Source organism: Mustela nigripes, chromosome 3 (assembly GCF_022355385.1).
Source record: "Mustela nigripes isolate SB6536 chromosome 3, MUSNIG.SB6536, whole genome shotgun sequence".
NCBI lineage: Eukaryota > Metazoa > Chordata > Mammalia > Carnivora > Mustelidae > Mustela > Mustela nigripes.
The window spans coordinates 14,316,517-14,340,791 of NC_081559.1; the positions used below are offsets into that span (position 1 = coordinate 14,316,517).

Sequence of the window (24,275 nt, forward strand, 5' to 3'; positions counted from 1 at the left end):
GACCTGAGCTGAAGGCAGAGGCTTAACCTGAGCCACCCAGGTGCCCCAATATCTATTATTTTAAAAATTTAGTTACATTTACTTAGTATGATATATAATCTTTTCTTAAAAGATTATTCTTTTTTTTTTTAAGATTTTATTTATTTTATTTGACAGACAGAGATTACAAGTAGGCAGAGAGACAGGCAGAGAGAGAGGAAGGGAAGCAGACTCCCTGCTGAGCAGAGAGCCCGATGCGGGGCTTGATCCCAGGACCCTGGGATCATGACCTGAGCCGAAGGCAGAGGCTTTAACCCACTGAGCCACCCAGGCGCCCCAAGATTATTCTTTTTCTTGTTGAGTTTTAATATAAATAACTATGATTCTTGCCTTCATCTAGTAACATAATTTTAAATATTTCTTATCAGGTGGTATGTACAGTTACCTACAAAGCAAGCCCATCAGTACCATGAATTAGAGACTTCCTGCCTCCCTTTGCCACCTTCCCCTTTTCCTGTGTCTTCTCTTGAAGAAGAGGGAACTGCAATTAGGGATGAGAACTGTGCATTACCCTCACGTCTACATCCCCAAGTAGCACACAAGATTCAAGAATTAGTGTCACAGGGAATAGAACAAGTATATACAGTAAGGAAACAGCTAAGGTACAGTAAAATTATTCTTTTACATTTTTCATTATTGTTTGTTGGTTTAAAAAATATATTTATCATCATAGACATTTTCTAAGATATGTGGTATCAGAATAGTTAAGGAATATAATTTATTAATTCATTAAAATAATCTTATTTATGAACTGATCATTTTCTAGCAGATATTTGGCAAGCTGTGAGTAATGATTCAGCTTACTCATTTGAAATATTCCATATTCAAATTTAGCAAATTGGACTATTTCTGAATTATGTATAAATTGAATTACATAATAAATGCTATTAGAGAAAAAAAAGCCTTTGTAGAGCCAAAAATTTTAAAACCTAGACCAGGATACTTACTTAAGCTATTTGAAATGCAGTGAAACTGTATTGTAACAAAAGAACATGGATAGTTCTTTGTATGATGGAAGTTTAAATGTAGCACTCTGGTCCAGTGTTACCGATTCTCAGGATACAATACTCATGATCGCATTTATTCTTGCAACTATATAAAGTGGATGTATTTACCTCCATCCCGCACATAAGAAAGCAGGTACTACAAGTGGTTAAATAACTGGCTCGAGTGGTAGAGGCAGAACTGAAATCTAGATCTAATGCTACAGCCTGTGCTCTTTTACTGTGATTTCTGGTACTTAACTGGCATTACTCCTACTGGTTATTATGTAGTCCAATCTGAATAACAATGAATATATTTCCTAGGATTATGTCTTAGTTAATACATGATTTTCCCAATTAGCAGTTTTCTCAGACATCTTACATTCATTTTCATTGGGGCATTGTTAGAACAGAGCCAAGATTTGGTAAAGTCGTACATTATTTACTAAACTTAACCCTTAAGAACAGAGGTGTAATTCAGCTCTACAGTATGATCTATAGAATGTAATGCATAAACCATTTAAATATTGGACTTTATAATTTTTTATATATTGATGTGTCAATGCCACCTTCTATTTCTATATTTCTCTTTTGTCTACTTAAATTCAATTGGGTCATATTTCATATTGTGATGTCTTTTGGCAGCAGAGCAACATGATGTTTATACAATAAGCTGGGTGTAGGCCCAGGCTCTCATGCTTTCTGGCTAGATGTATAACTTTGGCAAATTATTTAACTTCAACAGCCCTTCGTTCCCTTATCTGTAAAGTGTGAATGATAATTGCACTTATCTCACAGGATTATAGTCAGCATTAAAGGAGATCCTTGATGTGAAATGTTCAGTATACTGCCTGACATAGCATTCAAAACATATTGTGCTTAAACTGACAATAGTGATTCCTATAAAAATGTCCAAGCTTACTCTAGATATAGAGGTATTTAATCAATGAAAGTATCATATTGCTTTAATCTGTATGATTTATTTGATTTAATATGCAGAAAAAATTAAGGGGAAAAATATAAATTATAAAGCTGTAAACATAATTTACAGAATTTTATGCTAAAAAAAAGAACTATTTTCTCCTTTGATCTGAAGTGTATTACTAGGCTGTTTATGTTTTTATTGTTTTATGCTCTCCACAGAAAATTTGTAGAAAGAGAACTATTTAAACCTGATGAAGTACCTGAGAGACATAATTTATCCTTTTTTCCAACTGTAAATGATATTAAAAATCACATCCATGAGGTACAGAAATCCTTGAGAAATGGAGATAATGTGTATAACTCAGAGATTATTCCAGCAACGGTAGGATTACAATTGTAATTCTTTGTTTTATTATAGAATCTTTCTCATCTTCTCTTACTATTTGGCCTAATGGGGTGGTTGTTATTAGGCCATATAAATAACTGTAGCCATATAAACATAAACATGTTTATATAAACATATAATCATAAACATATAAAAATAGTAGTTTTTGGGTGCCTTGGTGGCGCATTTTATTAAGCATCCAGCTCTTGGTTTTAGCTCAGCTCTGATCTCAGGGTGACACAATCGAGCCCCGCGTCAGGCTCCATTCTCAGTGCGCAGTCTGCTTGAGTTTCTCTCTCCCTCTTCTTGTGCCCTTCCCACCCTGAGCTCTCTCTCTCACTGAAATAAATCTTTAAGATTTTATTTGTTTATTTGACAGAGTGAGAATGCGCACAAGCAAGGGGAGCAGCAGGCAGAGGGAGAGGGAGAAGCACACTCCCCACTGAGCAAAGAGCACAATGTGAGACTCGATCCCAGGACCCTGGAATCATGACCTGAGCCAAAGGCAGCTGCTTAACCGACTGAGCCACTGAGTCACCCCTGAAATAAATAAATCTTTTTTTTAAAAAAAGGAGGGGCACCTGGATGGCTCAGTCAGTTAGGCATTTGCTTTCAGGTTGGGTCATGATTCTAGGGCCTGTAATCAAGTTTCTTGCATAGCAGAGAGTCTGCTTCTATTCTCCCTCTGTCCCTGCTCCTTGTGCTCTCTCTCTCTTTATCAAATAAATAAATAAAATCTTTTTTTTTTTTAAGAAAAAATAGTCGTTTTTCTTTTTTTTAATTTTTTTAAAGATTTATTTTATTTTACTTATTTATTCGACAAAGAGAGAGATCACAAGCAGGCAGAGAGAGAGGGGAGCAGACTCCCTGCTGAGCCAAGAGCCTGATGTGGGGCTTGATCCCAGGACCCTGAGATCATGACCTGAGCCGAAGGCAGAGACTCAACCCCTGAGACACCCAGGTGCCCCTAAAATATAAAATCTTTGAATTAAAAAAAAAAAAATAGACACGTTTCAGTAGAATAGTTCAGGCTTGAATACACAAAGGGATGGTGTTCATTCTATATGCCGTCTATGGACATCAATTTTATCTCATTCTGTGAAACTCTAATTTCCCCCAGAATATTGGTCAGTTCTGTGAAAATTTTGCTTACTCTGAGGAGTATAATGTAATTATATAAAAACTACTAATTATAATACAGGAAGTAATTATAGCATTAAAACCTTTGTAGTGGGGCACCTGGGTGGCTCAGTCAGTTAAGGGTCCCGACTCTTGACTTCAGTTCAGGTCATGACTTTCTGCCTCTCCCTCTCCCCAGTACTTACATGTGCTCCCTCTTGCTCTCTAAAATAAATAAATAAATCTTTCAAAAAAAAAAAAAATCTCAGTAGCAATACCCTTTGCTTCCCAAATTTTTACTATTATGTCTTCTTACCTAAATAGATTCAGATTATAAGCTAGTGCTACTATTCTTTTTCATCTCTTAATTATTCACTATCTTAATTATTTTCCATCTCTTAATTATTCACTATCCAAAGTTCAGGAAGTAAAATGGATTTGGTTAGCAATAATCTTTGCCATCTGTACTTGCTATCCAAATTCTTGCTCTCTGAACTTGGGAAGCTATTGTATTTGGATAGTGAAGTATACTCATGTTTTGAGAATGTAAACAAATGAAGAGTGTAATTACTGAATAAAACACAGTTATGCTATCACTGAATAAAATATGATAGTTGTATTGATATTTTAAAACATTTTTTAATATAAATGCTTTATTGTTTTTACTGAAATATATGTTCCCATTCCAGCTTCAGTGGACTGCAGATAATGGGCATATTCTCAGAGAGACTGTGACAGTTACATTTGCAGAAGGTAGGTTATTTTGAGTATCTTTAAATAAAATCAGTATTAAAACTGGAAGACACTGAAGATTATCTCATCTAATCAAAATTTTTTCATGGATAAAGAAACCATGGCCCAAAGAGACAGGAACAACTATGTTAGGATTTGTCAAAATAATTCTAGCTGTTTAAACATATATACTTACATGTTACTCACATATACTTCCTCATAAATGTTATTTAGCTGTAAAAAAGGATGACACGTTCCCTTTTATAATGACATGGATGGACCTAGAGAGTACTATGCTAAGTAAAATAAATCAAACTTCTAATGAGAAAGACAAATACCATATGATTTCACTCATATGTGGACTCTGATGAACAAAACATGTGAATAAACAAGAAGCAGAATCAGACTTATAAATACAGAGAACTAGCTGATGGTTGCTGAAGGGGAGAGGTGGTGTGGCATGGGCAAAATGGGTGAAAGGGAGTAGGAGAAGGCTTCCAGTTATGGAATGAATAAGTCACAGGAATGAAAGGCGTAGGTCACCTGGGTGGCTCAGTTGGCTTAGAAACCTTTTTGGTTTCACTTCAGATCATGACCTCACGGTCATGAGATTGAGCTCTCCATGCTCAGTGGGGAGTCTGCTTGAAGATTCTCTCTCACTTCCCTCCCCTCTCAAATAATTTTTTTTTTTTAAGGCACAACATAGGGAATATAGTCAGTGATACACAATCACAATGTTTGGTGACAGTTTTGGTAGCTATACTTGTGGTGAGCATGGCATAAGATATAGGGAAGTTGAATCACTGTTACACACCTGGAACTAATGTAACATCGTGTGTCAACTGTATGCAAACAAAAGTGAAAAATAAGGGGTACCTGGCTGGCTTAGTTGGAAGAGCATATGACTCTTGATGTTGGGTTTGTGAGTTCAGGTCCCACAGTGGGTGTAGATCTAGACTACCAAAAATAAATAAATAAACTTAAAAAAAAATTTCTTCATATAATCAGCTTTTGTGCTTTATGATTAAATTTTGAGGTTGATACTAATACAGATCACTATAAAGCTAGGCTAATTCCAGTAATAATAACCTTAAGATACCTTGACCAGGAAATTTTTTCCATTTTACATGGTTTGCTTTTTCTAATATGCTGTTTCTCCTATGTTATCTTACTATTCCAAGCTGTCCTTGTGTGAGAATAGTGACAGAGACATGTAACTTAATCTAGGGAGTAGGGAAATAACGCTTGAGAAAGTGGCTTTTAAACCGAGAACTGCAGAATGGAGAGGAATTTGTCGATCCAAAGAATACCATGTTTGAAAGCTAAGCAACAAAGAGCTTGTCATGTTCAAGGAACTTAAGAAAGTTGGTGTGTTTTTAAGCATAGACAGTGCTTGGAGATATGCAGAATGGGCTTCGGAGGCCCTTTGAGCTGTCCAAATGAAAGGTGTGATAGTGATTTAGTCTCCATTTAGTGGCATTTATACTAGAATTGGACAGATTTTAATTGTTTTCAAAGGTTTTGGTTATTGATTGAATAGGTGTGGGGGGTAAAAGAATAGGAATGATCTGGGATGACTCCTGAGTTTCTTCCATGAGCAACTGATGGGTAGTGGCATTTACTGAGGTAGGCAATACTGGTTTAAGAATAGGATTTGGTAATGACAAGGGGAAAGAAAAAAAATTCATGAAATCAGGTTTGGAAAGCTTAGGTATCATAGCCATTTCAATCGAGTGGATTGGGAAGAAGCCACATTGGGATGGTTGAAGAGTGAATGAGTGGTGAATGAAGAAGTAGAGACAGTGTGCTAGGAAGAGAATACAGGGTTGAGGGAAGGTATTTTCAGATAGAAGAAATCTGAAGAGAGAGATGAAGATGAAGGTACTAGATAGCTTTGATGATGAGAAGTTGAGGAAATTTCTGATAATTTCTCTTTTCTCTTTAAAAGTGCTAAGAGTGAAAAAGATCTTAGGAAGTTTAGACATTTGAAATCTTCTATAATGTAGAATGGGAGAGGGGCGCCTGGGTGGCAGATGCCGTAGGGCATTTGCCGTAGGGCATTTGCCGTAGGGCATTTGCCTTTGGCTTGGGTCGTGATCCTGGGGTCCTGGGATCAAGCCCCACATCAGGCTCCCTGCTTGGTGGGGAGCCTGCTTCTCCCTCTCCCACTCCCCCTGCTTGTGTTCCCTCTCTTACTATGTCTCTCTCTGTCAAGTAAATAAAAACTTTAAAATATATAGAGAGAGAATGGGAGAAACCTTGTAAGGTTGTCAGGTACAGGTAGGTGAAGGTCCTGTTGAAGTTGGTAATCATAAATTGGTATTAGTAGTAACAGTAAGTTTCTTTTTCAGTGGCATTCAGCTTCGCACGTACAGGCACTGAAAGCCATTTTCATTCAGTGCTCAGATTGTACCAGGTTGTAACAAAAGTACAAAGAAGCAAGGGAGATTAGAGGATTTTCAGGATAGTGACTGAAGCTGTAACCGTGGGATTCAACTAAACTGGATGGGGAGAGAAGTTTATTAAGTGAGAAGTTGATGTATCTGAAGAAAACTGAGGAATCAAAGGCCTGGAGGTTCACCTGAAGTCGAGTAATTGTAGTGAAGTACTTAAGCAAAATCCCTGGAAGAATAAGAGGTTGTGATCAAAGAATGGGATATCTGAAGTAGAGATTTTTAGATGTAGAAGAGTCGAGGGTATGATAGTAGTAGTGGGTGACTGCAGCAGAGTGAAGTACAAGGACAATTAGAAATGAAGATGCCAGAAAGTGAAGTCAGTCAGACAGAGAAAGACATATACCATGTGACTTCATTTATATGTAGAATCTGAAAACCAAAACAAATAAGCAAATGAAAAGCAGAAACAGACCCATAAATACAGAGAACAAACTGATGCTTGCCAGAGGCAGGGGAGTGGTGAGAGATGGGCGAAATGGGTGCAGGGCAGTGGGAGATACAGGTTTCGGGTCCTGGAAGGAGCAAGTCACAGGGATAAAAGGGAACATAATCAATGGTACTGTGATGGCCTCGTATGGTGGCAGAGAGTAGCTACACTTGGAATGAGCATAGCACAACGTATAAACTTGTGGAGTCATTATAGCTGAAACTGTTGTAACACTGTGTTAAGAAAAAGAAGTAACGAAGCCAAGAAATGTGAAAGTATTGTTTAATCTTCTCAACAGTCCCTTGAAGAAGATTCTCTTACTATCCTGATTTTACAGATGAAACTGGGGTTTACAAACCGAGTAGCATTTTGAAGGTTACAGAGAAAAGTGAGCTAGTGCATAATTCCATCCCTGTCTCATGCCAGCGCCATGTTGAAAAATTACTTAGTTCCAATATGGAAGCAATAAACAGTTGTTGATAATTGATTTTTAATTGACTTAAAGAGATTAATTAATTTTAATTAAATTAAAATTAATATTAATATTTGGATTAATACATAGAAATTACTTAGAGGGATTATATTCCCTAAGGACAATTACTTTAGCAATTGAGATAATAAGAAACCAGAGAGATTTTTACTCTTAGTCATTTATTCCAAAATGAGTTATTGGAAGAAATTTAGTGCTGCTATTTTGGAGGACCCACTTCCTGTCAGGCATTGTCCTAGGGCTACCAAAGATGAATTAAGTTTGGTCTCTGTGACTGAGAGGCTTCATAGGTTTCACACATCCAGAGAAGTTTACAGGTAGTCTAGCATCATAGCACGGAAAATGGGCTAGAGTAGAGCTACAAAACATAATCTTTCAAGGAAAAAACTACTGTTTCTAACATCACATCCTAGATATACTGAATTAAAATTAATGGAGATTGAACCTCAGAATGTATATTTTCTTTTTTTTTTTTTTTAAAGATTTTATTTATTTATTTGACAGAGAGAAATTACAAGTACACTGAGAGGCAGGCAGAGAGAGAGAGAAGGAAGCAGGCTCCCTGCTGAGCAGAGAGCCCGATGCGGGACTCGATCCCAGGACCCTGAGATCATGACCTGAGCCGAAGGCAGCGGCTTAACCCACTGAGCCACCCAGGCGCCCCTCAGAATGTATATTTTCAAAAAGTTCCTGAGTGATTCTGATTCTACCAGGTCTGGAAACAGTGAACAAAAGAACTTCTTAAAGTCCTTTTCAAACCTTTGAATTTATTTCCTATTCTAATTGTAATAGTAAGTGTTGTAATAAAATGTAGTGTCATATAACATAGAAACCATAAACATTATTTTGTTATGATAGATGATTTTTTTTTTATATATATAACTTAGGAAATTCACCGGGGGAATCAATTAACACCAAAATGGAAACAAATCAGACAAGGGGTTCTTTGTCTCCAGAGCCGGCCCACTTGCTTTCTTCACTTTCCTCATTTCAACCAAAAGTATTTACACAATTACAGGTAGGTATCCAGTGAAATAGACAAAACTGAAGCCCCTCCCTTTCTTCCTTAATCTCTCTTCTTCTAGGGATGTTACAGAATTATTATAGAATTATAATAATGATCACAGATGTTTTTATTATTAATTTCCTGATTTTTTTGTATCTTGATATAAGATCATTTAAATAATACATTTTTTAAAAGTTGGAATTGACTGTGCATGCAGTAAAATTTTAGTTGTACTACTTTTCCTTTGATTCTTGTTTCTATCCTTGATATTTGTTAGTAATTATATTCCTCTATTTTATTTCAATTATGTGTCAAAAGAATAATATATCCTATGAGAAAATTATACTTAGTAAATTTAAACATTTTGATGTAACTCTTTTCGGTTTAAAAGGGTTTGCAGTTGCAACCAAGATTCACTTCTCCTGATGGACCATCGGCTGTGATATCAGTAAATAACCACCCTTCCTCCAGTCCTTCAAGACTTCTGGATTCATTAGAAAGTACTGTACTGAATAATAATTCTCTGCTGCTTGGTCAAAGTCATAGTCTTCAAACAGATACATGCCTAACCCCAAACAGTAGCATTATTGCTTCTACCATGACTAGCCTTCCAGGACCAGATCAAAATCTGGCTGCAATGGACCAGCTGGTGGAAGTTGGAGATGTTGAGGATGCAGAGAATATGGAAGGAGGTGTTCACCGGATTCTGCTGGGAAATGGGCAGACCATCCCAATACAGATTATAGATAGCCACCCAGCTCTTAGTAAGTTAAAAGCAACTTGTGATTTTACTTTTAACCTTTTTGGACTATCATTACTGTTACACTACAGAAAAAAACAATCATTTCTACTCAGGGGTTTATAAAATATAAAGAAAGTGAAACTAACTAGAAAAAGGGAAAAATACCAAGAGCATAATAACTCCTAAGCTTTTTAATTTTTTCTTCTCCATCAAAATTGTTCTCTAATTACCTCAGTTTACATAGAAAATCTGTGGTGATACAAAATCAGAGCGTCATTGTAGAATGCATGAAAAAAATGAGAAACTTTATTCTTTCAAAGATTATGTATGTATGTATTATAGAGGGAGAGGGCATAGGCAGGGGGGAGGAGTGGAGAGAAAGAGAGAAGCAGACTCCCCCCTGAGCAGAGAACTGAGTGGGGCTTAATCCCAGGACTCTGAGATGATGACCTGAGCCAAAGGCAGCCACATAAATGACGGAGCCACCTAGGTGCCCCATAAAATGAGAAACTTTAAAAGGAAAACTTATAGTGTAAAGGTTACTATGGAAAAAATGTTACAAGGAAAAATGGAATGAAGTGGACAGATATAAATGTTAAAGATTTTGAGTTATAAACTTTAATGTTGAGTTCTATGGAAACGGAAAGGGAACTAGTTAAGCCTTAGGGACTTGGGTTTAATCCAAGACCTTGTTAACTTTACTTTGTAACAAACCCAGTCAACCTACTCCTACTTGACCTACGTCACTCCCTTTCACATAGATTGTTTCGGATTGCGAACTTTTGTGGAGAAAGATATGCAGTTTGCTTTGAACAACAAAAATCTTCATAGAAATCTTCATAGAAATCCTTAGAACATACAAAGTATTTACCCTAGATTCTTAGACTTCATTCTTTTGGGTAAGGAAAAGTGTAAGTTAGTTCCTTCCAGAAAAGAATCATTTTCTTAAAAGTAATAATTCCAAAAGATTTTAAATTTTAAATTTTTAAAAATTTTTGGAATTGTTACTTTTTTATTCTAAATTTTTTGGAATTGTTACTTTTAAGAAAATTTATCTGGAGAGCTGTGGTTCAGTAGTTGTCACTACTGAATAAGTTTAGTAGAAGTTTAGTAGAAAAGAGGGAAAGGAATATACGTGAATTAATCCTCAGAACTTCATGTAATAGTTGGTGGTGTCCCCATTCTACAGATAGGTTAATCAAGGCTCAGAGAGGTTAAGTAATTACCTAGAAGTGATAGAGCAGGGATTTGAACCCAGATCTTCTGCCTTCAAAGTTTCTTTCCATTCTAACATGCTTCCTCCCTCTGTGTTGTACCAAGGTATTTCTGGGAGCTCTAATCAGATTGCTTTAAAGGAGACCCTCTTGGAATCTGAAATTGCATGATTTATCAAGTTAGATCATGATCTGAGGGACTACTTCACCTGAATATGAATCCTAAGGGTCACTCAAATCCATCTTCTACTGGTTTTCTTTATGGTGTGGGCTAAACTCCTTAACACATCCACATGTGACAAGCATTAGGGGTGTTAACACACTTGCCTGAGCAAATATTGGTCCCCTTAATCTTGGTTCCCTTTAGCAACTGAGAAACTGATATCCCTGAGAAAGAGACATCTCACCTGCCAGTTCAAGATAGTGTCGCTGGTATGCTGCATTCAGATTAATCTGGTCATAAGTACTTTAAAATCAGAATGGTAAGTGCCTTGTGCAGTGTTTCAGATAAGCAAACATACAGCTTGTACAGCTAAGTCAGAACTCTCCATGAAGAGGTGGCATATTTTTTTCTAAAGTACTCATGTAGTTGAGTTTCTTTAGGGAGGGAGTATTTGCCTTGATATATGGCTACATATGGAGGCCATAGTAGACTGGTAACAAATCTGTAAATTTGTAATACGTATACCTACTGTTTGCAAAACATCATTTTCCAATAATAGGAGGCTTCCTGACTTTTGTTTACTCATAGTTTTAAAGGTAGTTGAATTTAAATATGAGATAGTCCTCATACTTTCATGAAATTATGGACTGCTTTTTTATCAAAGCATCTGTAGAGGAGAGGAACTCTGGTTTTCTTAGTCTTTTCTTGTTTTCATTACCAGAAGCATACTGAAGAAACTTTTTTTAAACTTCTCAACATTTAATTTTTTATTATTGTTCTTTTTCTTTAAATTTTTTTATTGAAGTTTAGTTGACATACAATAGTACATTAGTTTCAGGTATACACATCCTGAAAGAATTTATTATGAATGACTAAGATGTCAGAAGTACTGAGTTTTCAAATACACTGACTGTTTTTTAAAAAAACGACTTGTTTTTTGCTTTGCTTCTAAATTCATATAATTATAAGGATTCCAGTCTTGTAAGTTTACATTAACCTTTAGGGTTTTTCTTTTATGTTTGGTTTTAAAGTTGAAGAAAATCCAGAAGGTACCATTTCTCTGAGCCAAGTTAAGCAAGAACCCAAAGAACCAGCATTGTCTATGGAAGCAAAAAAAAATTTGGACTGTAAGAAATTACCTGCCACATAAATTATTGAAGCTTTTCAGAATTTATAACTTGGGTAACTTCTGATGTCATAAAAAAGAAGGTGAATATTGTCAAAGTGCAGTATTGTGATAGATGGACTAAAGACTAGTTCAATGAGCAACTTTGATTTAAAACTGATATGTTTGTTGCCAAGTCCTTATTTTTGGAAGCTATTTTACTGCTGTCATTTTGTATAATTCTTATGCTTTTTGATTATCTAATGAGGCCAGTATTTCAAAAGATCATCTGAATTTATTCATGACAATATAGTCTGAACACAAATAGTTACATAACTCATCTCTTGAAAATATCTAATTTGGGTTCTGAAAAGACAAAAACAACAAAAAATTGTGTGTGTTTGTGTGTGTGAGAGAGAGAGAGATTGTGTGTGTGTGTGTGTGTGTGTGTGTGACTGTGTGTTGACTTTTTATTTAAAAGTGATAAAAGAACTTACTGCCTCTTTAAAGTTGTGAAGAAATTCTTTACATTATAGCAGACAGGTGAGAGATTATTTGTAGTCTGTCACATTAGGGAAGATAAAACAGTCGTAGATTTGAATCATAACATGAAGCCCAGCATTCTCATTTGTGGAAACAGTAGTTGCATTTTGGCTTCTTCCATTATAATTTTTTATACTTCAAACTACAAACCAATAGCATACTAATGGTCATCTAATAGAAATTTAAAGTGTCTTGGTAAGTACTTATAATTTTAACTTGAATTAATCAGATAAAACACAGAAATAAATGTATATTGCATGGATTTATATAGTATTGTAGGTAAAGCACTACTTATGGATAGGAAAATGTAGAAATTGAGAGAATTCAGAAAAAATAACAGACTTCCCCTGGTGTTTACAGATGATTTGGGGGACTTTTTGGTATCAGCAGGGGATTTTTTTTTTTCCTATTTTGTATTGAAGATTCAGCTCTGGTTGGAAAACAATTTGAGTTGTATTTATTTTTCTATGCCAGAGTTCTTACTGAATTGGTGGTATTAGAATTTATGCTATTTCAAGGTAAGTATTTGTAGTTAAAAAATTAGTTCATATTTAACACTTTAAAACAGCCGATGTGTATGTATATTTACTTGTTGAGTAAGTATATTTACTTGAAATACTGAATAAGTACTGATCACTATATTCATTGTAAGCTTCTGTTTTCTGGAAGGTTGGCAAACTAGAAATGTCAATTATAAACTGTCAAGAAATCAACATAAAGGCTTTTTTTTACCCCAGGGACCATGTGTGGGTATATTTAAGCCTTTATTTTAAAATAATAAGGATTTCAAATGGATATGAATATTTAATATTCAAAGGATATGAGATATAATATGAAATTTAACCTTAATATTTTACATGAATATGAGTCATTTTTAGCTTTTCTAAATCCAGTCTCCCATTCTTAATTCATTTTAATTGTTGCAGGTACATATGTATCTAAGTATAAAGCATTGTTATATTAGAAGTGAGTAGAACTTTAATAAAAACATCTTGCTCTTTAGATTTATACCCTATTTAATATAAAATGTATTATTTATGCCCCTATTTAATACAAAGTTAATATTTAATTACATATATGATTTTTAGTTAGAATAGCTAACTGTTCTAAGAACTGAAAATATTTGATGTCAGCATTTTAGAGGCAGGCTGCCAAATCTGATTATGTTACTCTAAGTTAAACACAGCTCTTAATTACCTCAAACCCAGATTCCTCTTAGTCTGTGTGTACTTAAAGGGTATAAGTCTAAATTTATATTTTAGTGTTACATTGTAGATAACATTCTTTTCATTTGTTATTTCCAGTTTATGGAAACTGTTTTCAAGATTTTAAGTAATCTTCACTTTTTATTAATGGCATTAGCTTATTAAATATTTTACCAATTTAACTATGTTCCTTTGGAGACATTCTTTTCTTTTTTGATGTTGAGTTGTTAAGGAGAAATGCTTGTTAAGATACAAACTCTAGTGAATTACCTACGAGAATGAGAGATGTTAGAGGATTCAGACTTTGGCACTTAACAAAACACAGTTTTAACAAAACACAGTTAAAAAATATTTCTCTCACTTCATTCTATGTGAATGTCTCTCTGGTCCATTTTTATTTTTGTTTTTATGAGGACAGAAAGTTACAGTGCATCCACCTCACAAACAAAAAGCAAAATTAAAAAAGAGCATGAAGGAAGGTTTCAGTCCCTAATTGTATACTCTTTTGGTTTTTAGGTAGAAACTGGAACTATCAATATTTTCATGTAAGTATTTCAATGAGTAGCTCTTTAAAAATAGTTTCTAAATTTTTAAAAATTCATGTGTCCTCTAAATGCATGTTCAGTCACAATATATCAGTATTGTATTTTAAGGTGCTTAGCATCGCTTTTTTAGAAGTATGTTTACATATTTTAAATATTCAGTTATTTTTTAAATGCACAGGGTATTAAATACAAGTGCATAAAACTTTCAGTATCTATATTTTGCATTCTCCTAACAGCTCTACAGCAAACTTTGACATCTGCTCTTTTGTATGATGTATTGCAAGGTGTAATATATGTAGTAGTGAGTTGGACATTCGAAATAAACAGTTAGAAATTCATAATTACAGCTGAGCTTTTTTCATCATTGTAGTTTCCATGTTCCAAAGCCTCCCAGTGAACTTTATATATACTACAGTGAGTTATAGATAAACACTGCCATGGTGGGCTTTTTCCTTCAATATTAATTTCTCCATAAGCAGTTAACATGTTTAAAAGAAAAAGCTTTTATACTAAGTACCTTGTCTTATCCAAGGTAAATGTTTTTTAAAAGTCGCAAAAACAATAGAAAATAGATTTTGGAAGTTGGTCCTGCATTGCAGTTTCTGATTTTGAGGCCCACCAGCTTGTGTTTCATGTTTATATCCTGTCAAAATACAGACTTAATCATGTGAGTATGTGAAAGATGTCATTTAATTTGTACCAGATTTTTAAAAAAGTTTTAAAATGTGTGTGTATATACATATATATATTGTAACTTAATGTATAGTGTCCTTGTTATAATGTAATTTTTTTCATTAAAAATCCTGTGTTATTTTTTTCTTAAACTTGTTGGTAGTTTTCTTTTTATACTTTTTCTGGGGATAGTGGTAGTTTTGTTCCTCTTAAAGATGTTAAATAAACACTTTAATTACCTGCGAACTTTGGCTAGAAATTTATGGTCAATTTGGAACTTGAAAGTTTTCCAGCATAACTACCAGTAACTCCTGTTATCATTCCATTTAGGAACATATATGCATTTAGTACTCTCAGCTCAACCAACCATCAACATTTTAATATAATGCATGTAATAAGGTATTAGTAATTCTTTTTCTCACATCTTGGCATTGTGATATCTTTAAATACAGCTTTATATTTCTTGGTTAAAAAGGAGGGATCATCAGTGTTTTCCATTCTGGCTTTTCTCTTCTTTCTATTCCTTTTCTTTTCTTTTCTTTCTTTTTTTTTTTTTTTTTCCACTTTATTCCACCTGCTCTTTGTAGTACTATAGAAAATCTTACTGTCTCCAGAAGGGGTACTGTATTAACTGTTCCCTATGAGCTGATTTAGCTTCAGACATCTTAAATGGTGTATTGCTTTGGTATCTAAATGTCTGTTATTCTACTTAACTTAGTTGTAATGGCAAAGCCTTAGTGTGCTTTTGCCATATACACATTAACTATGAAAACTATTGTTAAATAATGCAAATATTTGTTGCTGACTGAAGTCTTAAAACTTTAGGAATAAAATCAGAATCTTAAAAAAACTCACTAGTGGATTCTAAATTTGATTCATGAGAAAAATAAATAAGTTGTATGGTTAATATTGAAAACCTCTGAAAATGTAATATGGGTATAATTGTGCAGAGGAAATGTTCAAGGGTAAAACTTGAAATCAATAAATAAGTTTGAGAATTCTAATGTACAGCATAGTAATTATAATCAATAATACCTCATTATAATATTCAAAGTTGCTCAGAGACTACATCTAAAAGGAAAGAATAGGGGGTAATAAAAGGGAACAAATAATTGTGTGACATGATAGTGATTTTTAGCTAACTCTATGGTGGTAATATATTGCAAAATATAAATTACCAAATCAACATATTGTATACCTTAAACTTAATATGTTAATCATATCTCAATTAGGAAAAAAAAAAAGAATTCTGAAACCAGAGGACAGAGTAGGAGTCCGATATTAGAGTTTTTAAAAATATTTTTATTGAAGTATAATCGACATAAAATAAATTGCACATATTTAAAGTACATAATTTAGGAAGTTTTGATATATGTATACATCTATGAAACTATCATCACAATTAAGATAATGAACATATCCATCACCTCTAAATCCATTCCCTCTTCTTCTGTTTCCCATTCCTACCTCACCATCCCCAAACAACTACTGATATGCTTTCTCTCATGAGAGATCAGTTTGCTTTGGCTACAATTTTATAAAAATTATCTGGTATGAACATTTTTTATGACTCTTGTCACTCAGCATAGTTATTTTCAGATTAATCTGTGTCAGAATATATGAATAGCCTGTTCCTTTTTACTGCTGATATTCCATTGTATGGATATACCACAATTTGTCTATCCATTCACCTGTTGATGAATAGCTGGGTTGTTTGCAGTTCTTGGCTATTACAAATAAAGCTGCTATGAACATTTATATGAAAGTCTTTTTATGAATATATGCTTTCATTTCTCTTAAGTAAATAGTAGTGGAATACCTGGATTATGTGGTAGGTTTATATTTAACATTTTAGGAAACTCAAGTGATTTTTCTGAAGTGGTTATGCCACCTTACATTCTTGTCAGGTGTATATGAGAGTTCTAGCCAACACTTGGTAGAGGCTGGCTTTTATATTATAGACATTGTAATAGGTATATAGTAGTATCTCACTGTGGTTTTAATTTCCATTTCTGAGATGACCAATGCCGTTGAACATCTTTTCATGTGTTACATACCATCTGTATATCTTCTTTAGTGGAGTGTCTGTTTGGATCTTTACCTCATTTTTTTTTTTTTAAACAACTTATAATCCCCAGAGGTTGGGCATTTTTTTTTAAGATTTTATTTATTTATTTGGCAGAGATCACAAGTAGGCAGAGAGGCAGGCAGAGAGAGAGGAAGGGAAGCAGGCTCCCTGCTGAGCAGACAGCCCAATGCGGGGCTCGATCCCAGGACCCTGAGATCATGACCTGAGCCAAAGGCAGAGGCTTTAACCCAATGAGCCACCCAGGTACCCCCTCTTTACCTCATTTTTAAATGGAATTGTTTTCTTATTATAGAGGTTTAGGAAGTATATTCTAGATACAAGTCCTTTTTTTGTTTTTAAAGATTTTATTCATTTATTTGATAGAGCATAGCAGCGGGAGCGGCAGGCAGAGGAAGAGGGAGAAGCAGGCTCCCCACTGAGCAGGAAGCTGGATGCAGGGCTGCATCCCAGGACCCTGGGATCATGACAGCTGCGCCACCCAGGCACCCCATAAAGAGCAGTTCTTAATTGTGATTAAGTCCCAGTGTATCTTTTTTTTCCTTTGTGGATCATACTTTTGTGTAAGAGATCTTTGCCTAACCCAAGATTAGATTTTTCTCCAGGTTTTCTTCTCAGAAATTTTATAACTGAGTTTACATTTAGGTGCATCATCCATTTTGAGTCAATTTTTATATACATAGTACACGATCCTTTTTGCATATGAATACCCAATTGATTCAGTACCATTTTATGAAGACTGTATTTCTCTATTGAATTAAATTTATACCCTTGATGAAAAAATTCATTGATCACGTATATTTGGGTGACTTTCTGGAATCTGTTCTTTTTCATTGATACATTGTCTATCTCAGTGGTCTCAAGCAGGGCAATTATGCCACTGGGGAACATTACACAAAGTCTGGAGACAGTTTCAGTAGTGATAGCTAGGGAGATACTACTGGTTTCTGATAGAAGCCAGAGCTTCTGCTCAACATTGTACACTGTATAGAACAGTTCCTACAATAAAGAATTGTCTGGTGCAAAATGTCTGTAGTACCAAGATTGGAAAAGTTGGGTCCATATTGATGCCAGTAGCACATTGTCTTGATTACTATAGCTTTAAGGTAAGTTTTGAAGTCAGGTAATAGAGCCTCTGTTTTTTTAAATTTTTTATTAAGAAATTTTTTTTTAAGATTTTACTTACTTGTCCGAGAGAGAGGGAGAGAGAGCATAGGCAGGGAGAGTGACAGGCAGAGAGAGAGGGAGAAGCAGGCTCCCCACTGAGCAAGGACCCCAATGCAGGGCTCAATTCCAGGACCCTGGGATCATGACCTGAGCTGAAGGCAGACACTCAACCTACCTACTAAGCCACCCAGGCTTCCTGGTAATGCAGTCTTTGAACCTTACTCTTCCTTTAAAATTTCTTCTGGCTCTTCTAAGTTCTTTGTTTTTCCATGTGAATTTTAGAATCTCATTCTCAATTTCTTTTTTTTAAATGCCTGATAGGATTTTGACTGGGTTAATATAGAATATATAGATCAAGTTGGGGATTATTGAAATCTTAATATTGATACTTAATTTTTTCCTTGACAATATCTTAGAGTTTTCAGTGTATAGGTCTCACATATCTTTTGTCAGATTTATCACTAAGAACTTCTTTTTTTTTTTTTTTTAAGATTTTATTTACTTACTTGACAGACAGGTCACAAGTAGGTAGAGAGACAGGCAGAGAGAGAGAGGGGAGGAAGCAGGCTCCCTGCTGAGCAGAGACCTTGATGTGGGGCTGGATCCCAGGACCCTGAGATCATGACCTGAGCCTAAGGCAGAGGCTTTAACCCACTGAGCCACCCAGGTGCTCCTCACTAAGAGCTTCTAAATGACGTTTTTTAATTTCAATTTCTTATTTTTGCATAATATGAAATACAATTGATATGCTTTATGGGTCTTTTATTTTGCAACCTCCTTAAACACTTATTCTCATAGATTTTTCGTATACTCTATTAAATTTTTTTTCCGTAGACAATTAATGCTGTTTTACATCTTCCTTTCCAATCTGGATGCTTTGTATTTCTTTTTCAAAGCTGTTACACTGACTGGAATCTAAAGTACAGCTTTGATTAGAACTAGTTAGAGTAGACCTTGCCTTGTTTCTGATCTTAGGGGGAAAGCATTTAGTCTTTCCCTATTATGAGGTTAACCATAATTTTAGAATATGGCTTACCAAATTGAATGAGAGTCATCCTGTTTTAGTGTGCTGAGAATTTTTGTTAGGAATGGATATTTGATTTTGTCAGGTGCTTTTTCTGCATATGTTGAGATGATCATTTAGTTTTTCCTTTTTTAAGTCTCACAGTCTGATAAAAGACTTTGTCTGAATTTCAAAGGGTAAAACAGCCTTGCATCCTTGCATTCCTGGAATAAGTCATACTTGTTCATCAAGATGCATTATCCTGTTTTATACATTGTTGGGTTTCAGTTGCATTTAATGTCACTATTGATATGGTCATGTTTGAGTCTTCCCTTCCATCTTGTTGTTTGTTCAGTCTATACTTTGCTCCCTTTTCTTATTCTGCCTTTTGGTGCAATTGCCCTTTTTTAATGATTCAGCTTTACCTCCTTTATTGACTTATTAGCTGTAACTCTTGTTATTTTAATGATTACTTTAACATTTATACTGTACTATACCAGTCTACCTTCAAATACTATTCCATCATTTCACATATAGTATAAGAATTTTACAATAATATACTTAAGTTTTTCCACTTCTTTGTGCTATTGGGGTCACATATTTTATTTCTATGCGTCTTGTAACTTCACAGTACATTACTATTCATACTTTAAATAATCAAATAAAAAATTTATACTTTAAATATATATCTTATATATATTATTTTTATATATTTTCCTGCTTTTTTGCATTCCTGGTAACTTTTGATTGGATGTCAGACATAACTTCTGCCTTGTTGGGTGCTGGATATTTTTGTATTCCTATTCCTATTCTTGAGTTTTGTCCTAGGTCACAGTTAACTTTCTTAGAAACAGTTTGTACCTTTAATATCTTGCTTTCAAGCTTTGTAGTGTTAATATTGTCTCATTATTGAAGCAAATCCCTTCTGAGTGCTCTACACTGCTTTTGAATTAATGAGGTTTTCTACTCTGGCTGGTGGGAATAGGCACTCTTCTGAACCCTATGAGCCTCAGAGGGTTATTCTCCTTCTAGTCTCAAGTAACTTCTTTATACTCATGCACTGATCATTAAATACTCTGTCGAATGTTAGAGAGTGCTCTTTTGCAGAGCTCTGGAGTTTTCCGTGTAGCTCTTTTCCCCAGTACTTTATCCTATAACTCTAGTTGCTTTGGCCTTCCTTGATTGCAAGTTTCATGTCCTCCCTCTCAGAGGCTCTGCCTAATTTTCCACTCTGTGTGCCACAGCCTGGAAACTCTTCAGACAGCAGTCTGGGATGGCATAAGCCTCATCTCATTTGTTTTCCATCTCTCAGGGATCACTGTTCTCTCTTGCATAATGTCCAGTGTTTTGAGAATCATTGTTTCATATATTTTATCGAGTTTTATAGTTGTTTCAGGCAGAAGGGTGAATCTGATTGCTTGTACTCCATCTTGACTAGATATGGAAGTTCTCCAGACAGTGTTGATATCATGTCCCATTTAGGTTTCTGCAAGCGGTTGAATTGGGAGAGGACATAGAGGCTGTAAGGGAAGCATAAGGATAGATCGTGAGATGGAGTAAGGTACCACAAATCTGGGTGAGACAAGTAGGTATCATGGTGGGATTTAGGGTATAGGATTGGTCCAAAGTAATTCTCCAGAACAGCCTGATTGTATAGGGACCACCTTTGATGGTATAGTTTCCAGTCCCCACTGCCATGGTTCCACCAATCATAATGACTCAGCCTTCTGTGTACCTGACAGAGTTGGGCCATGCAGGATATCAAAATGAATGATTTAAAATTTGTCTTAAAGGAACTTACTGTCTATTACAGACAATATATAACTTTATACAAGATAGAAAATGGTAAATTTGATCATAGGGATATGGATAAAATCATATAAGAATTAAGAAGAAGGGGCGCCTGGGTGGCTCGGTGGGTTAAGCCTCTGCCTTTGGCTCAGGTCATGATCTCAGGGTCCTAGGATGGAGCCCAAGTCGGGCTCTCTGCTCAGCGGGGAGCCTGCTTCTCCCTCTCTCTCTGCCTGCTGCTCTGCCTGTTTGTGATATCTCTCTCTCTGTCAAATAAATAAATAAAATCTTTAAATTAAAAAAAAAAGATTTAAGAAGATGACATTACTTACAAGGAAGAGAACTGACAGTAAGCACCAGGTATTGTACTTGGTGCTTTGTATTGTTTGGTTAAAGCACTTGGCATTTTGCCTGGCAAAAAGTAAGTCATTCCTTATTTTTATAGCTAGGATCGGTGATAAAGAGCATGTGCTCTGAAGTTGGACAGTTAAAGTTGAATACCACCTCCTCTTAATTACCTTTGTAACTTGGTCAAACTACTTAAACTTTCAGTTCTTCATATTTTTCTTTCTTCTGAAGAAATAGTAGTAGCTACCTAACTATTATAAGGATTTAATTAACTTTTGTTGAAATCTTGGAATCTGTGACATATCAGTCAATGTATGTTCATTTTTATAATTAATATTAATAATAAAATGTTAATTCCTGAAAGGTAAGTGTGATCCTTATTTATTTTTTTTAAGTAAGCTCTACATCAAATGTGGAGCCCAACATGATGCTTGAATTCCTGACCCTTGAGATCAAGACCTGAGCTGAGATCAAGAGTTGGAAGCTCAACCAGCTGACCCACCCAGGCACCCCATCTGTATTTTCAAGATGATGTATCTGTTAGAGAGCGTCTTGGGCTGCTTGCAACAGACACATGATTGTGGTGGCTTAACAAAATAAAGAGGTCTAACCTTTTTTATGAAACCAAATCTGAAGGCAGTCTCACCAGGGCTGGTATGGTGGTTCCCTGTGCCCACCAGGAACCGAGCCTCCCTTAATCTTTTTATATAACCATGTCTAACATGTGGCTATCATCTGTGTATTTGTTGCTTTTTTGTCCATGACGGTTGCTCTACTTGCAGCACGGATGAGAGTTCAGATTGTAAGAATGGAATGGGCAAAGGCCTATGCTGGGAGAATGAGCCAAAGGTCTTTTTTGGGAGACCCATCCGCAACTTCCACTTTTATCGGATTGGTTAGAAGAGTTACATAACCATCCCACTTATAAGGGCTGCTAAGAAACGTAGTTCTTTTGAAATCTGGATACCACCCCAAGAAAAAATGCATTTTAGTAAGACAGAATTCATTGACTAACATTTAGGCCACTAATGATGTCTCTCACAAATGGGAAAACTGAAATTCAGAAATTCAATTGTTTGAGGTTGTTAAAACAACTACAAAGTGATAAAGTTAATATTGATAGCAAGGTGTGTCCAGTACCATTCCACATTCCTTTTGCCACACGGTCTAGCAAACAAGTGATCTTTTCATTATAGGATCTTTAAGTTGGATCTTTCATGACATGGACATGAGATTAAAATGCAGATGTATAGAATTCAAGGAGCAAGTAGAGGGAATTATATGGCTCTTTGGGGGATACAAACACAACGTTCATTTTGATGAGAGTTTTAGGAGACAATGAAGGAAAGAAGTTGGGGAAAAGACTGGAAAGGTGAGAGAAAGCTTAAATGGTAGAAATTATAGAAGGCCAGACAAAGAATTTTATATTTTGCTTAGTATGTGTTACATTTAAAGTCTTATTGAAATGATCCATTAAAGGGGCCCATTGAATCAAAAACCTTTTCTAGGGGTGCCTCGGTGGCTTGGTCGGTTGGGCATCTGCTTTTGGCTCAGGTCATGATCCCTGGGTCCTGGGTTTGAGTCCCACAGCCCCGTATCTGCTCTGTTCAGCCAGGAGTCTGCTTCTCTCCACCTCTGCCTGCTGCTCTCCCTGCTTGTATACACCCTCTCTCTCTTTCTCTCTGTCAAATAAATAAAATCTTTAAAAATTAGAGCACTTAATCCTAAAATTTGGATGAAACTTAAAATTTTGCTGGTTTCTGAAGGTAGGTATAATGGGCAAATGGAAGTGCCAGAGTCATTTTTTGATTATCACAACAAAATTGTGTAACAAATTTCTGGCCTTGACTACTGTATCTATAATTACTTTATAGAAGCTGTTGGGTTTTTACATTTATGTTCTACAAAGACACTCAAAAATCTTAAAAATGGACATTCATTCATTCTGCAAAGCAGACATATTTCCTGCCCTTTTGGAGTTTACATTCCAGTAAAGGGAGAAAGATAATAAATAGTAATAAGTATATATAAACATAAGCACATTGTATATGTTTATATGTAAGTATATGTACTTAAATGTATTATTGTATGTATACTATATGTTTATACATCAGGTTGACAAGTGAGAGAGTATAAAAGTGGAGCAGAGAAAAACATACAGAGTATGGTAAGAGTTGCAATTTTTAAATAGGGCAGCCAGAATGGGCCTCATTGAGAAGGTACCTGCAAGCAAATTCTTCAAGACAATAAAGAGGGTCATACAGATCCCATGCAGAGCAGTTCAAATAAGAGGGAACTGCAGGATCAGGCAGTATTCGCTGTGCCTGAAGGTCAGAACAAGGCTAATGTGTTGGGAGTGGAGAGAGCAAGTCAGAGAGTCCTGGGAAATGAGGTCAGAGAGATAACAGGGGTCCGGTCACGTAGTGTCTTACAATCCATCTTAAAGATACTGGCTTTTATTCTGAGCAGAAATGGAAAGCTGTTGCCAAACTTTGAGAAGAATGACAACATAATATGACACCCTTTAAGAGCATAATTTTGGGGATGCCTGGGGGGCTCAGTTGGTTGAACATCCACTCTTTTATTTTGGCTCAGGTTGTGATCTCAGAGTCATGAGATCAAGCCCTGCATGGGCTTCCGTGCTCAGCGTGTAGTCTGCTCAAGGTTTTCATTCCCCTTCTCCCTCTGTTCCTCCCTGTACTCTTTCTCTTTCTCTCTCAAATAAATAAATAAATAAATAAATAAATAAATAAATAAATTTGGCCATTATATTAAGAACAAACTTTATAGTTTATCTCTCTCTCCCTACTCGATTAAAACTGTAGGGGCAAGGATCTTTGTCTTTTTTGGTTTGTTGATGTATGACAGTGGCAGATGCTGAGAAAATATTTTTGAGTGAACATCCAGCTTTTAGGGTTTTTTATTTTTTTATAAGGATAAAAAAATAAATGGGGAACAACCTAAAGAGAGTAGTGAAAGTTGTTGAGGAAGCTGCCGAAGATATATTTTTGAGTAGGAGAAAGGGGATCTAGTCCTTAAGGAAGGGGCTTAACTTTAGATAGTCCCATGGATACCTTATATGTGGATAGAGGACAAAGCAGACTGTATGGGTAGAGATGCTGGTAGGAGA

The 24,275-nt window shown here is 35.4% G+C and overlaps 1 protein-coding gene across 11 annotated transcripts in view; it reads left to right on the forward strand.

Annotated features, from left to right (window-relative positions):
* Positions 1–24,275, forward strand: part of CARF (calcium responsive transcription factor) — an 87,944-nt gene that overhangs the window by 50,810 nt on the left and 12,859 nt on the right. For 5 of the 11 annotated variants that reach the window (XM_059393228.1, XM_059393226.1, XM_059393227.1 and 2 more), the window contains 6 exons: positions 408–641; positions 2,166–2,328; positions 4,140–4,203; positions 8,443–8,573; positions 8,953–9,325; positions 14,050–14,902. In XM_059393228.1, the coding sequence (XP_059249211.1) occupies positions 408–641; positions 2,166–2,328; positions 4,140–4,203; positions 8,443–8,573; positions 8,953–9,325; positions 14,050–14,264 (1,180 nt within the window). In that variant the 3' untranslated portion in view covers positions 14,265–14,902. Of the gene's footprint in view, positions 1–407; positions 642–2,165; positions 2,329–4,139; positions 4,204–8,442; positions 8,574–8,952; positions 9,326–11,711; positions 14,903–24,275 lie in introns of those variants that run through there. The other 6 variants (XR_009403013.1, XR_009403011.1, XR_009403012.1 and 3 more) reach the window with 4 other exon arrangements.